General features: G+C 37.9%; 1 protein-coding gene across 3 annotated transcripts in view; it reads right to left on the reverse strand.

The window, feature by feature from the left end:
- Positions 1–11,135: 11,135 nt before the first annotated feature.
- Positions 11,136–18,294, reverse strand: part of LOC128864453 (uncharacterized) — a 72,363-nt gene continuing 65,204 nt past the window's right edge. The window contains exons 6-8 of one of the 3 annotated variants that reach the window (XR_008454687.1): positions 16,827–18,161; positions 11,920–12,266; positions 11,136–11,844 (exon numbers count right to left, since the gene is read on the reverse strand). Coding sequence is in view for 1 of the 3 variants with exons in the window: in XM_054104117.1 (XP_053960092.1) it covers positions 17,863–18,161 (299 nt within the window). In the remaining 2 variants the exon portion in view is untranslated. Of the gene's footprint in view, positions 12,267–15,424; positions 18,162–18,294 lie in introns of those variants that run through there. The other 2 variants (XR_008454686.1, XM_054104117.1) reach the window with 2 other exon arrangements.

The raw sequence follows: 18,294 nt of genomic DNA on the forward strand, positions 1-18,294 counted from the left end.
CGAGAAAAACGGCCGCAATACGCCGATAGACACGACAAAGTTATTTTGCAACATGACAATGCTCGGCCACATGTTGCACAAGTGGTCAAAACATACTTAGAAACGCTCAAATGGGATGTCCTACCCCACCCGCCGTATAGTCCAGACCTTGCGCCATCCGATTACTATCTCTTCCGATCGATGCAACATGGCCTGGCTGACCAGCACTTCCGTAATTACGATGAAGTCAAAAAATGGATCGATTCGTGGATTGCGGCAAAACCGACCGAATTTTTCACAAAGGGAATCCGTGAATTGCCAGAAAGATGGGAAAAAGTAGTAGTAAGCGATAGACAATATTTTGAATATTAAATTTGTAACCATTTTACGTCAATAAAGTTTCAAATTTCGAAAAAAAACCGCACGACCTTATTCATAATCAGGTCAGTCCATAAGTTCGTGCGTTTTTTAAAGGTGGTTATAAAATTAATAAAAAAGGTGTTTAAAGTATTTATTAATCAATAACATATTTTCCTTCATTATTTGCAATATCTTCCCAACGTTTAGGCAAATTTTTAATTCCATGCTCAACAAATTTTTTGTCCTTGGAGCCAAAATACACATCGATATCCCTATACTTTTGAGGCTACTACTCCTAGTAATCACAAGGTGCAATATCCGGAGAGTATGGTGGATGCGGCATTAGCTCCCATCCGAGCTCGTTCAGCTTGTCTAATGTTTTCCTTGCGATATGAGGTCTTGCGTTGCCGTGGAGAAACAAAACTTTGCGTCTGTTCACTAAAGACGGTAAATTTTTGTTAAGTGCCTCATTCAGGTTTGATAGCTGAAGGGAATAATAATGAGCAGTTATCGTCTGGTTTGGTTCCAGAAGTTCATAATAAACAATACCGGTCATATCCCACAAAACTGACAGGAGAATCTTCTTGGCGGGAAGACCATCTCTAGGGGTCGGTTCTGGTGTTTCATCTTTATCTAACCATTGGCGTTTGCGAACAGAATTATTGTAAAGGACCCATTTTTCATCATCAGTAACGATACGGTTCAAGAAACTTTCATTTTCAAGGCGTTGCCGCAGCTGAGAACAGACATTCACTCTATGCTGAAGGTTGGCGGCAAAAAGTCTATGCGGAACCCATTTTCCCATCTTTGAAACCTTTCCCAACAGAACCAGGTGCCTGTGAACTGTTGCATGCGATGAATTTAACCTCTGAGCTTTCATATCGACTGTGCAATTTGGCTCAGCTTCCAAGAGTTCGAGCAAGGCGTCGGAGTTAAAGACTTCAGGACGACAAGCGCGCGGGCCATCCTCCACGCCGCAGCTACCACTTCGGAATTTTGAAAGCCACTTTTGCGCAGTCCGTACACTCACGGTATCCTCTCCGTGAACAGTGTTAATTTCTGCAGTAGCAGTTGTTGCTCTTTTACCACTTTTATAAAAAAAGTACAAAATATGTCTCTTATACGCGTTCGAAGATTCCATTTTATTTTTTAACAACACGTGCTTCTATCCGCGATTAAAATCACTTGTTTAATGCACAATATATCAAAGTTCCGTTATATTCCGCGAATAATTTTTTGTATGCAAAAATCGTACAAAAGTGAAATTATGGGTAAAATACGCACGAACTTATGGACTGACCTGATATAATTTCCCTAATTTTATTTTTACAGTTTAAGCCGTTAAATCCATTTTTCATGAGCATTGTTTGCCCATTTTCACAAAATTGCCAAAAAAGGCACTTCGATCGACGAGTTAGTTGGTTGAGATGTTCCACAAAACTATTCCGCCTTGCTTTTTATATCGAATTGCTCAACCTCTCATATGTCGAAAATAGAAGGATGAGATAGTTTCCGATGCCGATTTACTATAAGAATGTGCAAAAGAGTGAAAATGTTGACCTACATATACAAAATTTTGACGTAAGCTTTCGAATCACTGATACATGTATAAATAAGTATATTTGTGTTTGTTTCCCCTATACCAGAATACGTTGCCGAAAGTTTGTTATTTTGGAAAAAATTTGTTTTTGTCACACAGTGCCATTTCTTTAACACTTTTTTGTGGTGTTACTCTTTAATAAAAAATCAATAATAATGCCACGAATATTAAGAACTGAAATATAAATAAGATTAAAAGAAACGCGATAATAGCACGAATGACAATTTTAAAAAATTCGACTTTAAACTAAACCAAAAACTCTAAAAATACTGTGCTGGAACTTTTGTCGTACGTTTAAATAAAATTAAACTTTTTATCCACAAACACATTATCTTATAGCGTACATTTATATTTAGACTACAATGAGAATCAAACAATCATATAAGCTGTCAAATACAATCTGCGCCTATGGCAATGCCGCCTTTGACCTGCTTTAGCTGCTGAGCTGTGCAACATGCCTTTGGCTTTGCCACATTTGTTACTGTGCAACGTGGCGTACATTCGCATGCACTTGTATGTGTACTTACTATCATTACCATCGTCAAATGGGGGTCACAATTGCGGTTACACAGGGTCTTTCAAGATCGAATTTCTCAAAATAAGCGGTAAGCGAATTTCAAACTGCATTTCAAATAAAAATTGCTCTTTGACATCAGCAGGCTCCAGTGCGCAGCAAATAGCGAAACAAAAGAATTTAAAACCTTCTCAGCATATTACCATGAATTTTCCAATATCTAAATAACAATTTTTGAATTACGTACCCATTTATACATATTGAGACGAGTTTCGTTTAAAAGTATGATTTTTCAGCAAAACCACTCGGTCTTGGATGAAGCAAATTAATTGTCAAAGTTGCCAATATTAATAAGGCTTCCACTCTTGAATCAGGAAAATCTTGTAAGGCTTAATGGCCAAGGTCTTTTACGCAAAATTCATCATGTTTTATTTAACTGTCATATTTAGGTAATTTTTTTCAGAATATTTTTCTTTTTATTGCCGGATTAAATAGGACTCATATATCTTTCGTTTGATCCTACTTGTAAAATACTTTTATTATCTTACCTATTCAATGCATTCAAAGTTTTTTAGTCAAGTGGCAACCTTTTTCAAAAATATGTTTATTTAATCTTTCCCAAACTTTTTCATTTGATACTAACACTGCACTACATTACTTAAAAAACATATATGATTGCATAATTTTTTTGTAGGGTGGCAACTCTTATTAAAATTATTCCCGTGTTGAATAGTACTCACATATTTTCGTTTGATATTCTGCTAAAACATTTTTGAGAGCATAAAAATTCAATTCATTCAAATTTTTTAGTCACATGGCAACTCTTTTTAAAGCTATGCCTGTATTCTTTAACTCTTACATAATTTTTTTTTAATAAATAGTACTCAAACACTTTTCTTTTGATACTACTTGCAAAATATTTTTACCACATTGCTTACAGATTCAACTCATTAAATTGTTTAGTCAAGTGGCAATCCTTTTTAAAAATAGCTTTCCTAAACCTTTTCGGTGGCCGCCGTAGCCGAATGGGTTGGTGCGTGATTACCATTCGGAATTCACAGAGAGAACGTTGGTTCGAATCTCGGTAAAACCAAAATTAATAAAAACATTTTTCTAATAGCGGCCGCCCTTCGGCAGGCAATGGCAAACCTCCGAGTGTATTTCTGCCATGAAAAAGCTTCTCATAAAAATATCTGCCGTTCGGAGTCGGCTTGAAGCTGTAGGTCCCTCCATTTGTGAAACAACATCAAGACGCACACCACAAATAGGAGGAGGAGCTCGGCCAAACACCCAAAAAGGGTGTACGCGCCAATTATATATATGTATTTCCTAAACCTTTCATTTCGTACAAATATTATGATATAAGTACATTATTTGACTTACATATTTACTTAAATAATTTTGTTTAGGGTGACAACCCCTTTCAAAAATATGCCCGGATTAAATATTGTAGAACTCAAATACCCTTCGTTTGATACCACTTGCCAAATATTTTTACAAGTTAACGATTCAGTTTATTCTGATTTTTAAGTTAAGTGTCAACTCGCTGTATTAAAACTTCCTTAAACTCTTTCCCTTGATACCAAATATTATATTACATTATTTACCATATTTAATTGAAATTACAAACTTTCACAGATCCACCATTTTTAAGTAGTCATTTGCAATTTTTTTTTATATAAGGTGCTCCCGCAAACTAGAACTCATATCCGTAAACTGTAGTTTTTTGTACTTACAATCCGTCAAACGAGACTCCATCGCACTGCGAACAGAAATTCGAATTTGAAGGACCCTGTAGTTGGACCACAAAGTAAAACCGCGCTTTCGCTACAAGGCACACGCATACGAATCGTCTCAAACACTAGCACTCACACACCTTCACAAGTGCCTATAAATGCTAGAATGCATCTAATTTTTCACCCACAGTCACATGCCGACGCTAAAAAGTATGCTTCTCTAATGCGTTTTTATGCGCTTAGCTACTTTTGCGTTAACGCTTCGACGCTTCTATGATGCTGCTGTTGCTGCTGCCGCTGCCAGGTCCCAAGTGCTCTACTCATGTGCATACAAATGTTGCTAGTGTTCTGCTTGTTAATTTGTTACTGATGGGCTCTTGATTGTCGCGATTCACCTGCTCAAACTCAACACAACATGTGGGTGGGTGTGTTCGTGTGCGTGAGGGTATAACACCCACGCCATTAGAGAGAGGACGCGTGAGTCCATGACGTTTCTAGTTAACACGCACTACCGCCCCCGAATGTTCAATGCATTTTTACTTTTGTTCTTTACATTGCCTGGGCAAGCGGGTACGTACTTACGTGGTACCAGCCCTGTAGGAAAAATCCAAAGGAGTGCATTAAATTATAGTGCTTCTGAAATTGTAAATACTACAATTTCCTCAACAGCCAACTAGTTTGTCATTCATCTTGTGAGTGTCTGTTTTTAGACTTTAGGACTCTGCGGTCATGTTGTGTTAGCTGCTGATAACTTACCGATAACTAAGTGGTTCGAGTCGTGCTGGAAGCGAATGTGGTTTTCCCAATTAAATATAAATGTGAGCTTTTATACTAAATAAATATATAAAATATAAGTAAATCAGTAAATTGATTAAAAAAAACGAGCTAACTTATTTATTTAGTTTCGTTATTTATAATAAAAGGAGGTCAAAACTTTTTGAATTTACTTTTATTTGAAACCAGTGTTGTAATTAGTGCTTTAACTATTAAAAATTCTATTGATATGAATATTCTAATACATTACCTAACTGCCAATTTATTTAGTTTAAGTATTTTATAGGGCGCCAACCCTTTTAAAAAATATTATGAGATAAATAGTATTTATATCCTTTCACTGGATACGCTTAGTGTAGTATTTGAACTAATTTACACATCTAATTTATTCAAATTTTTTAGACAGATGGTAGCCCTCTTTTGCAAAAAGTTGGTATTAAATCTTAATCAACGCCTTTCGCCTAGTACCAATGCAGCAGCCAACATTATTTAGCAGCCCTATTTAATTAATTTAATTTTTTTGTAGGGTGGCAACACTACTTTAAATTAATTCTAGATTAAATTGCATTCATATATCTTTCGTTTGATACCCACATTGGAATATTTCAATTAACTTATTAACTTCATTTTTATTGTCGAATGGCAACCCTTTTAAAAAGTATGTCTATATTAATGCTTTCTCAAACCGCTGCTAATTAATATAGCAATATATTATTTAACAGCCTCATTTAATTAATTTAAATTTTTATAGGGTGGCAACCCTATTAAATTAAATTAACTTCAAATACCTTTCGTTTAATACCCACATTGGAATATTTCCATTTTTATATATTCAATTTATTAAATTACTTTGGCAACCCTTTTCAAAATATGTCTGTATCAATGCTTTCTCAAACCTCTCAATATGTATAAAATCCTTTGTATTTAAACATAAACTTACCTTTACATTTTTGTATAATCCGGCAATATCAAAATATCTTTCAAGCTCAAAATTATCACTGGTATTCTGATTAGGAGATCGCTGCTTTAAGAGATCTTACACTGTTCGCAGGCTGTTCACAGTAGTTCAAAAGTCAAAATTAAAATTGTATGTGAAGGTCTACCCTTACGTCTTCTTCTTCTTCTTGATTGGCGCGATAACTATCATACTTAGGCGATTTTTTGGCCGAGCTTAACAAAGCGCGCTAGTCGATTTTTTCCCGTGCCAACCGGCGGCAGTTGGACACAACAAGTGAATCTAAGGCCTTCTCCACCTGATCTTTCAAACGCAGAGGCGCCTTTCTTCTTCTTTTGCTACCACCAGCTGGTACGGGATCGAACACTTTGAGAGCCGGAGCGTTTGTATCAATTCGGGCGACATGATCAAGCGAACGGATCCGCTGAATCTTTATTTACTGCACTATGTCTATGCCGTCGTAAAACTTATATAGCTCATTGTTCCATCGCCTACGATATTTGCCGTCGCCAACGTGCAAAGGTCAACAAGTTTCCGCAGAATTTTACTCTCAAACACTCTAAGGGACGACTCATCGGATATTGTCATTGTACCAGCTTCTGCGCCATACAATAAGCATAATGAGAGCTTTATAAAGTGGAGGATCATTCCATGTTTAGAAGTCCATGTAAGTGGGGAAAGTCTCTGATTGCCATTCACTTGGGAGGGGCCAGGGCGATTCTTCTGCATGCAGACCATATAGCTCACAACTTTCGGGCTTCAAGCAAATATCCTCTGCGCAGTTTCTGAACATCCGTTTGAGAGCGGGCTAATGCGAGTAAGCAAAAGAGTTTAGAATATCTGGTTGATCGCTGAGCTTGGGACTCGCTACCTAAATATTCCCCCAATGTAAAAGCAAACAAAGCCTAGAATGAGAACGCCAGAATTCTAATGGGGACCATGGTGAATGAACTAAGGACTATGACTTGCGGGTATGCACCTGGAATGTCGGCTGCCTGAATCGGGAAGAGTCTCTGCCCGGCTGGTTGATCTCTATGTTAGGGACCTACCTAAAATTCACCAGTAGTTCATATAAAAAACAGGAGCACTGCAAAGTAGTCAGTGCTCGAAATTCCTCGTATAGAAATGCTACAATTCGGTACCCTGGCCTTTCGCGCAGGATTTTACTTACCCACTTTCACTCAAATGCATGCCAGTCCTTTCAATGCGTATCTGTATGCTTTTATTTATACGCACACAAAAGTAAAGAGGCTTCTTCAGCAAGTGTTTATCTGCAGCAAGCATTGGTGAAGAATGCCTTCGTAAGTTTTCAATTTAGCGTTTACCGTTACTACTCTCTGTAATTGCAAATAACAAGAAGCTATGGCCGTTTGATTACTCCGTTTTTCACTTTATCATTCCTTTGATTGCTTACGATTTGTGGCTATTGCCCAGTTAAGCTAAACAGAATTGATTGGGAGTCCTCAGCCAGTAGCGCCGACTATTGTGTTTACATTCACTTTGTTGCATTTTAAACTGTGCTCAATTACATCGTTTTTCATTCGCTGAAAATTTTAAAGGAAACATTTCCGCTTTTATACAATTTCGTTAATTATTTTATCTGACTCTGGTTTGAGTATAAATCGAAAGTGCTTCCTTCAGCTGGGTTCTATACGCAATGATATCTTGTCTACACACAGAATATCTCAATTGGTTGATTATCTGCCTAATTCATAAATATCATGGCGTACGTCTTTTGTGTGGCAAATGATGTAGGACTGAGCTTACGCGTTTCTTCCCCTTAATACTTTTTAAGTAGTGTACATATTCGATGTGCAGGATTCCATGAAAGGGAGGCCTTTCAACAGTTATTCACCTGGAAGAATGAGAAATGATTATTTTGATTACGATTCAGGCAGCTCACAACGTCATTAAAGACACTCTTTTGATTACGATCTATATTTGAAAAGCAAACCCTGGTTGAACCTGTTCGACTTACGGTTTCCTCAGGCTTTGTGGTATTTGCTCATCAGTGGTGGAGATAGTAAGCGGACGTCTATCAAAGAGCAAGCGGCTCGTTATAGAAATGTGTTCTTATATGTTGTAGTTGGCATAACGTGAATTGGCCACAAAGCTCGTATGATTAGACCCCGCAAGATACCTTTTTGCGAGTCTTTTTGCAGTTGGAGATCTTTGTAAATAAACCGCAATCGGCCAATGAACTCAACATGATAGCATAACTTGGACCGTTGTTCAAGTTAAGGATCCCCACTTATTGGATCCGTGGCCCCATGAAGCCCCCGTGAAGCCGTGGTGGGCATTTAAGCGATATCATATTCCATACGAGTAATTGAAGCCGAATGATTTGTGCGTGCCTAACGGTCGGTAGGTCCCGGGCTAGAAATCCGTGAAATATGTTTTCTAATAGCGGCCGCCCCTCGGTATGGGATACCAAATCTACAAGTATATTTTTGCTTTGAATAATCTGCTCGTAAAAAACCATATGCCGTTCAGACCGGTATAAAACTGTATGCTTCTCCATTTGTGGAACAACTTCAAGACGTACATCACAAGTCGAAAGGAGCTGGTATATGGCCGAGATACCAAACTAAACGTGTACGCGCCAATTGTACAGGGTATTTTGTTACGGACTTTCAGATTACATTCTAGGGTTAATTTCGCGAGAAAGAGAGTAGATAATTTAATACTAAAGCAACATAAAAATAGAAATGGCTGCCGTATCCAATGCGTTCGAGTTGGACCACAATATTTAAGTCTCTTCTGTCATGAAACTAACCACGAAATGTAAACGTAAAACCTTTGTAGTCGACAAAAAAAATATTGCATATACACAGACGTATAATCGCATACTTGGATCTTTCAAATAAACCAAGAATTCCGTTAAAACCTTTGCTTTGATTATGATACATCAGCTTTGACTTGGCTTTATCGTAAATCTTCTTAGTTGCTTTAATGACAATTGAAAAATCAGCTGGCTCAATAAGAAAAAGAAATCAGCTGCCTTTCGTTATTCTTGTTCTTGATGGGCGCGATATTGCTTAAGCAATTTTCGAACAGTTCAGCAAAGTTTCTCGTGCTAGTGTATTGACGCCAAGTCCTTCTCCACCTAATCTTTTCCTTGTAAATGGTTTTGGTCTTACTTTGCTCCTACCCGCGGAGACTACATGGAATACTTTATGCTGCTACAACATTGACAACAACACCATGGAATACTTTCAGAGCTGGAGCACTTGTGCCTTCGAGCGGCCTGATCAAGTTATCCGAGCTGCAGGATCTTTATTCACTGCAGTGATGTCTGTGGCGGCTAACGTAGATGAATGGGCTGATGCGAAACTACCATTTGTAAGTGCCCCGATTCGTATCTCCGGGCATGAAATACCAAATGATACGAAATGTTTATTCCTATAGCATTCGCTTCTCGGTAGGAATGGGCAAACCTCCGAGTATATTTCTGTCATGAAAAAAGCTCGTCATAAAAAATCATCTGCCGTTCGAAGTTGGATTAAAACTTTAGGTCCCTCCATCTTCGGTGAAATATGTTTCTCGAGCAATCCAAGGCCGCTTATCAGATGTTTGTTATCGACCAAGCTACTGGGCCACATAAAGGGCAGGCATGATGAGAGACTTCTACGTTTCCACGACAGTCGGTTCTGCGTTTCCGGCCGGATTTATATCAGGCCAAGGACTGGCACTCATGCAGCAATCCCCGTACATGCGTGAGTTATATTTATGCTACTACAAGAACAAAAACCGATACTTAGAAAATGAAGTTAATGTTCGTTGAGCGAGAACTTTACTACTCAATTTCTTGGCAAAAGAGATTCTCCTCAATAGGAAGAATAAATCAGCTGTCAACTTTTCTTTGACTGAGAAGAAAAGGTACGCTTTTGTACGCTGTACAAAATACGTTCAGGGAAAACGAAAACCGATTTGAAAATAATATAAGAAATTTGGGGTAGTAAGAATGATAATAATAAGAATTCACGGGAATTTTTACACGGCATTGTGGACTGAATCATCGTCTTACTAAACTGGGAATAAACGCCTACGGAACCTCCGAAGTTCCGTAAGGAAGGAGATGAAACCACAAAATTAGCGCAGGTATTGTGTCCAAATATGTGATGAGTAAGCGGCACAGACCCCTGCGTAAACATATTTTGTCAGAGAAGGAAATAAAACTATATATACTATATTATATAACTATATAAAAAAAAAAATAGGACAAATAACTAGTAAAATTTATTGAGGAAGTTGGACTCAGAGGAATACTCTGAATTCATGAAGTGGGTAAAATAGATTTTTCAGGTCGAAACATGTAACACGCAATTCCCTCATAATACTTATTTAATAATAAAAATATATAAAATAATAAAAAAATAAAGAAGTTAAAAAGTTAAAGTAAACGAAAAGTACGCAAATAAAAATTTTGGCTCCCTTTTGAAATACCCTTTATATGCATATTTTTTGACTTGTTTCACTCGTAATTGGCATTAACACATTAGTTGTGTGTGTTTTTTTTTTTTGGTTTTCTGTGTGATTTTACGTTTTTGCACTGCGTGAAAAATGCTGCAACGAGATTAAGTTTCGCTGCGATAACAAATCAAAAAAAAAAATATTTTGAATTACATATTTGCAATTTCTATCGACCAGTACGAAAATAAACGAACTTGTGGTTTTTCTATGCATATTTTTGCAATACATGCCATTGAAATGCCAATGTTTTGCACAAAACCGTTAAATGATGTCGAAATGCAATTTTCCAATTAAATTCGTTATTTGTTGATGGTTAGCTACAAAAAAAAGGAAAAAGAGAAAAAAAAAAAAATAAATCTTCAAACCAAAGCATGATGGTAATGGAAATTAAATTTACTGCTTAGCAAAAACAAAAGTGCATACCATTATATTGCACGCACATACAAGTATGCGTGCGTGTGTATATGCAGTTGCACAGCTCAAGTTACGTATACGCAGCAGCACACTTGCCCGAACATTTGTTACTTTTACAAAAAATGTTTGCTGTTTGTGCGTACTCGCCTTTGAATGCAGTTGACCACAAACACTCTCACACGCGCCCGCACGCACACATGAGCACGCTTTTTCAACGATTGCATTAACTCAGTCAAGTGCATACCGTACCTTTATAACCTTTAGTTTGCCTTTATTCATTGAATTACTCTTTCATTAAATGAATTTCTTCAATTTCCTATTTTTATCGAGCAGTTTTTAATTTATTTCCATTTATTTAATTTATTTCAATTTTTTCTTTTTTTTCATTTTATTTCATATGTTTACACGCATTTTGAATTTTTTAGTTCAATTCATTTTTGCTTTGCACTTAATGCTAGAGTTGTTGCTATCTTTTGGTTTGTTCTCATTTTCTTTGCCTTAACCACTATAAATACAATGTAGTGCTTACATGCAATTGTGTATGTATGCATGAATGTGTGTATATGTTATTTTCGTTGGACTTATCTGCTATATATAAGTAGGACCACATAAATATAACCATATTTTTTTAAATTTAATTCTAAGTCTGTTTGTCTGCAGTGTTTGTGTGTGTGTGGGTATGTGTGCCTCTTATTCATTGTTTTACAATTTCTTCAATTTTCTATTTAAAATTACATTCTTGCATACGACAAGCTTTGTGTTGATTTTTTTTGAATTTCCTTATTTAATTTTATTAAACATTTCTTCGGTTTTCACATTCACCGAATTATTTCTATTATTTACTCTTATTTTTTCTTCGCTCTTATATTTGAAGATTCTTTTAGGCATATCCTTCTTCTCCTATTTGCTTTACTTTGCAAAGTTTTATTTTCATTGTGCTTCTCAAATAAATATCACCGAAAGTGGCCAGTTGGGAAAAATAACAAATCGTATGAAATATGTGAGGCAATAGAGTAACACCAGCTTAGGAGTTTTCAACCTAAATCGATGTTTGGGTCCAAGCATGGTTAGTTGGTTAGGTGAGCTGACAAACAAACAAGTCATTAACACTTACGATCTTCAAACGTTAATCCTCTTGGCTAGCAGTGATGAAAGGTCATTTTTTTTCTCCTCGACAAACTTTAGCAGTTTTTTAGTTCTTTTAGTGATGGCCGTTTGTCACCTTTGAAGTTGTCTTTCCCCAAGTATAGATACTATAAATTCTTTTTTTTCAACAAAACCCAATCCACACTTCATCTTCCGCTAAATTGGATGAAAGGCGCTCCTCGAAGCGGATCAGCGAAAATAATGCGTGGCAGACTAATGGAGTTGAATAATAAAAGTCTGATTGTTCTGACCGTAGCCTCATCATTGAGTCCATGAAAAGAGTACTTTGTGAAGGCATCATTTTAAACCTCAAAGCTATAAATATTTATCAGAAAACATAAGAATCTTACACATTTTTAAAACTTAAAACAGGGGATTTGAAAGGTTGTTTTTATGGTTTACAAAACTCTAATTCGCTCATCCGACTACTCAGAATTTGTGTTAATTTTCATACAATATATCTGAGAAGATTCCTGAACTGGTAGCCCTGGAGTCAAGATATTTATATAAATATATTTATCTACTTACAAAGAAATGCCTCCAATAAAACTATACTCTGCAGGTGGCGCCGGCATAGATAAGCTCCTGAAAATATTATATGATCAGACTTAAGTCATTGGTGAAATACCATTTGTATTAACTGTCTAATCATAACATCGTCCACCGTAGCCGAATTGGTTGGTGCATATCTAACATTTGGAAGTGCATCGACTCGAATCTCTGTGCATGAAACGGAAAAATGATAGAAAAATTTGTTTTCTAATAGCGATCACCATTTGACAGGCAATGGGAAGCCTCAGAGTGTATTTTTGCCATAAAAAAGCTCCTCAAGAACAAACATTTGCCATTCAGAGTCGGCTTAAAACAGTAGGTCCCTCCATTTGTGAAACAACATCAAGACGAACGCTACAAATAGGAAGACGAGCTCGGCCAAACACCTAACAGAATTATTCTAGCCAATTATTTGTTTCTGCTTTGTTTTATGAATTGACATACGTGAAATTTTTTTGAAAACTCTAATTAAAAAGTTTGAAGCTTTGATGGGAATTTGTTAAGTTCTGCTTTTTTTCTGTAATTTCCTCAAAGCTTTAAAATGGAATTTAAGTGAGCAATTGGCGAAAAGAGGAGGCAACTGGTATAAAAAAAGTGTGTTGATGACACTGGTAAAGAGCTTCCAAAAATTACATTTGTCTGGAAGCGCTTAATGATTATAAGTAAGACTGCGTTTATACAGGTAAACATTTGCTGTTTCAGCTCGTTAATTGTGATGCTCATGATCTCTCAACATCCTTTGCCTTGTCGTTCTTTTCTGTCTGACTAAAACAATTGTGACATTTCCGACTAACAATTGCAAGAAATGTGAACACGACAGGCAACACTAAAAAAGAATTCGCAGGGCAACAACAAAAGTCTCCCAGTGTGAACGCGGTCTAATTAAACGCGTTTGAAAGAGAGTTAGTAGCATTGAAAATAGTGAATTTATGAGGTATAACCATGTTCGCTAGCAGCGAATCTTGCTCGATAACTCTGTTGTTGCTTTAACATGCAAATTTCTCATCAAGTGAGCCAGAGATAGCGAGCAGAGAAGTAGCGAATCGATGGCGCCTATAGTTTGTGTAGTAGAATTTACTATATTTTCATAAAACGGTTATTAAAATTAAACAAAATGAAAAAGTTGTCAATATTGGTCAAGAAGTCTCTGAGCTCGGCAAAATACTTGGGAATGTGGGAGCGAGGGAGCTATTAACATATTTTTCGATAGTCAAGCCGCGATCAAGGCTCTTCCGAAGTCATGGTTTGTAAGTAAGTTTATACAATTTTTGTAAAAAAGAAACTTCCAGCTTCAAAATACAAAAAATCCTATGGCAAGCGGACCATTCTGTACATAGTTATTAACATATATACGCAGATTACACTGTGGAACAAATTCAGGTTAGCAAAAATTAGGTCCATTCTGAGAGTGGCGGGTGAAAATAGAGGCGAAATAAGAAGACCCGTATTGCGCCGTTTTTTTATGTTAGTTCGATTTTTTTTTTAATCGGCCTTCGAAGTTTGCAGTCAAATGCCGATTTTCAGTATATTGTTTCATAAGTACCACAAAAATTTTCGAAATCAATTTTTTCAAAAATTGTAATAGGACTATGAATAAGTTCGTGCGGTTTTACAACAGATGGCGTAACTTGATTATTATTCCATCGATCCACATTTCCAAACATTCATTGGAGAGCTACTGTCGTAAGGCACAAACGTCAGTATAAGTTTTTTATTTGAAGCGTAAACAACAATATTTTTACCACACTTGAAAATGTCGAATTTCGTGCCAAATAATGTGTTTTTGCGGGGAATTCTTCTTCATTATTTTAATATGAAGAAAAAAGCAGCCGAAAGTCATCGTATCTTGGTGGAAGTTTATGGTGAGCATGCTCTATCTGAGCGAACGTGCCAGAAGTGGTTTGCACGCTTTAAAAGTGGTGATTTTGGCTTGGAAGACGAAGAACGCGAGGGTGCGCCGCCAAAGTTCATGGATACCGAATTGGAGGAATTGCTCGATCAAGATCCGGCTCAAACGCAAGAAGAGGTTGCAAAAACTTTGGGAGTTGATCAATCAACCATTTCCAAACGTTTAAAAGCCATGGGAATGATCCGAAAGGTAGGCCATTGGGTGCCGTATGAATTGAAGCCAAGAGACGTTGAACGCCGTTTTATGGCATGCGAACAACTGCTTCAACGGCACAAAAGAAAGGGTTTTTTGCATCGAATTGTGACTGGCGATGAAAAGTGGGTCCATTACGACAATCCAAAACGTCGGGCAACGTATGGATACCCTGGCCATGCTTCAACATCGACGTCGGCGCAGAATATTCATGGCCTGAAGGTTATGCTGTGTATCTGGTGGGACCAGCTGGGTGTTGTGTATTATGAGCTACTGAAACCGAATGAAACGATTACGGGGGATGTCTACCGACGACAATTGATGCGTTTGAGCCGAGCACTGCGAGAAAAACGGCCGCAATACGCCGATAGACACGACAAAGTTATTTTGCAACATGACAATGCTCGGCCACATGTTGCACAAGTGGTCAAAACATACTTAGAAACGCTCAAATGGGATGTCCTACCCCACCCGCCGTATAGTCCAGACCTTGCGCCATCCGATTACTATCTCTTCCGATCGATGCAACATGGCCTGGCTGACCAGCACTTCCGTAATTACGATGAAGTCAAAAAATGGATCGATTCGTGGATTGCGGCAAAACCGACCGAATTTTTCACAAAGGGAATCCGTGAATTGTGAAAGATGGGAAAAAGTAGTAGTAAGCGATGGACAATATTTTGAATATTAAATTTGTAACCATTTTACGTCAATAAAGTTTCAAATTTCGAAAAAACCGCACGAACTTATTCATAGTCCTATTAATTGTTGCACAGGTCTCTAACAATAATTTGGCTTTTACAGATTGAAAAAATATCAATTAGTCGACGAGTTATAGCCAAAAAACCATATAAACAATTTTGCTCCGATTTCGAACTATTTTCACCCGCCACTCTCAGAATGGGCCTAATTTTTGCTAACCTGAATTTGTTCCACAGTGTTATGGAAGAAAATAAACTAGTGCCGTTATCTGGCGCTAAAAGCGCGAGATTTATGGAAATTGTGAATGTGATTCCTTTTATCTATGCGAGGTTTTTTGGTTCGCATATGTCCCGATAGACTTAACACTTTCCATTTTTGGTGGAAATTAAGGCTTAAGCATTTATTCGGAAACAAGTAAATCAAGGGAATTTAAACCTGCGCCTTCGATTTAGCAGCCAAATTACTATAAGAAACGCTGCAGTTTGGGATCCATGGGTAAACATTTACACAAAAGAAGAGATGGAGCAATATATTGTATATGAGAGTTTGAGTATATTTTAGAAAATATTATTGGAATTAGTTTAAGTATTTCGATATAAAAAGGTAAATATAACCTTGCGGAGCCTGGGTTCCTGGCCATAGCGACATTGCGGGAAGCTGCGAAGCGGATGAGCCCGCCACGCAAGGGACCTGTGAGGTAATTTCAAGGTGAAAGGAGAGGATTGGGATCTCCTTGATCACCTGCCGTCTACTCCTGGAAAGATGGTCTTCGCGCCCACTCGGCGCGTGCTAAGCAAGGACACAAACTTGTAAGGTCGCGAAATCCTTCTGGCCACGTGTGGATCGAAGGTATTCGAGCAATCTTCGGAGGTTGACAAAATCTCAGCTCTCGAATTTCTCACAGGACACTATCTGCGAGGAATACAACTCAGCACCTTCCCCTAGTTATACTGCTCTAGCGCGGCTAAGATATAGGCATCTTTGTTCTCACTGCTGATATAGAAGGCCTTGGTTGACGTTTGTGATCTGCAAATACTCAACCCCCTTTCTTCCCATTATCCCTCTTCCTCTCTTCCCTTTCGTCCCATCGGCCTTCCTCCACCTTACTTTCTTCGCATTGGCATCACAAAGGATGAATTTGATTTGTTCGTCTAAGTGTGCTTACTCTTTGGGCAACTAGTTTAACCTAACCTAACCTAGGCGGAAAAATGTAGTAAATGTCTGCCACCAAAATTCGATAAATTTTTTGAGGAACTGTATTTACATATTTTAAATATTTTCAAATACTTTGCATGTTTTTGTATTTGCTTATTGCCTGTTGTTTACCAAGTAAAAACGGAAATATTTATGAGCTTTACTTAATGTAGAACACTCACTTGTTTCCTTTGTTTCCCTACGGAACACATTGCCTCATTTATTTTTATTTTCTTTATTTACTTTATTTGATACGATTTGAGTTTCTTTGTTTTTCGCAAATTTTTGAATTCCCTGTTTCACTCCATTCCATCCCAATTACTTACCTCACTCCCGAAGGCAAGCAATCAGCATTCAAAATAACCAACGTCCATAAGGACAAGAACAACAGTAGAAGTTATTGCCTAGTAATCACCGTGTCTTCAGCGCAATGTAAGTCAATACATACGCGCGCGACAACGTCTTCCACCACTACATGCACACTGTTATTGCGACCAGACAAAGGAAATACCTCAATGATACTTGTTGTTGGATGTGTGGCTGCCTTACTGCTCTACTGACTGCCTCGCTGACTGACTTACTGGCTAGATGATTGGTGGCCAGCACAACCTTAGTTATTTGCTGCGGCGTCATCTGGTATTATGTTTCCCAGTGCATGCCGCTGCAGCAAACTTAGCCGTCGCTGCCACCAGTAGAAGCTGTGTGCGCAAATTTCTCTCATGAAATACCTCAGCGCTGATGAACAATGCGGCAATAAATTGCAAGCAACATGCAACAGCTTAAGAGGAGCGCAGCGGCGGTGGCAGCCACAATAACCGTAGTGTGATGCCACATTACAATTAGGAGGCTGGGCGGAGTGCTTGGATGGTTGTGGTGTGCACGAGGGAAAGCTAGAGAATTCATGGCAATTGCGGATGGTCGGGACGCTAATGAGGATGCCAGTAATCCTGTTTCGAATACTCTAGCTATTTCTAATGATTACGCCAATATAGCTGTTTTTGTTGCTGTTATTGCTGCCATTGCTGGTGCTGCTGCTGATGTTGGTTTTGGTGAGAAAGTTGCAACTGGCACTGACAAGTATATTATCCGGTATGCAGAAGCTGGCACCTGACATATCTAGTATTTTTATTGTTGCTGCTGTTGGTGCAGTACTTGTTATCATCGTGACAGAGGGGCCAGCGGCTGTGGCAGCAATGATATGAGCAAAGGCATGGGGAGCAACAATAACGTCCAATACAGCTAAACTTGTTACTAACGTAAGAATAAAGCAAAAACAAAAACAACAACAATAAAAACAAACAACAACGTCTGCTGCTTGAGACATTGCGAAGAATACAACAAAAGATGTTGCAATTGGAATTGCTATTGCTGATGCTGATGCTGATGCCGATTGTTTTGTTGTTTTGCCTGCTGCTTTTGATGACCATTCACTGCTTCTTTCTTGCACTGCCACCGACACACTTCACAATTGGCGCTCATCATCGGTGTGTCTGCTGTTGTTCTCGTTATTAGATTTGCTCTTGTCATTAGTGTTTTTAATATTATTGTTGCCACCAAAAGCATGAGCATCATATTTGTTCTATACTTTGTTGCTGTGATTGTAGTTGTTGTCGTGCGCAATGAGCCGGCACTGCTTTTTTGCATAGCTGCTGGGTTCTCATCTGTAATTTGAAAGAGTAGAAAAGGAAGAAAAATGAGAAAAGATGAGTTGGAAAAAAATATTTACTTTTATATATAAAAGTGTGCACGTACGTTAGGTCGGGGCGGTTTGCATTAAAAGGAACAATTTCCTAA

Source organism: Anastrepha ludens, chromosome 5, assembly GCF_028408465.1.
Source record: "Anastrepha ludens isolate Willacy chromosome 5, idAnaLude1.1, whole genome shotgun sequence".
Taxonomy (NCBI): domain Eukaryota; kingdom Metazoa; phylum Arthropoda; class Insecta; order Diptera; family Tephritidae; genus Anastrepha; species Anastrepha ludens.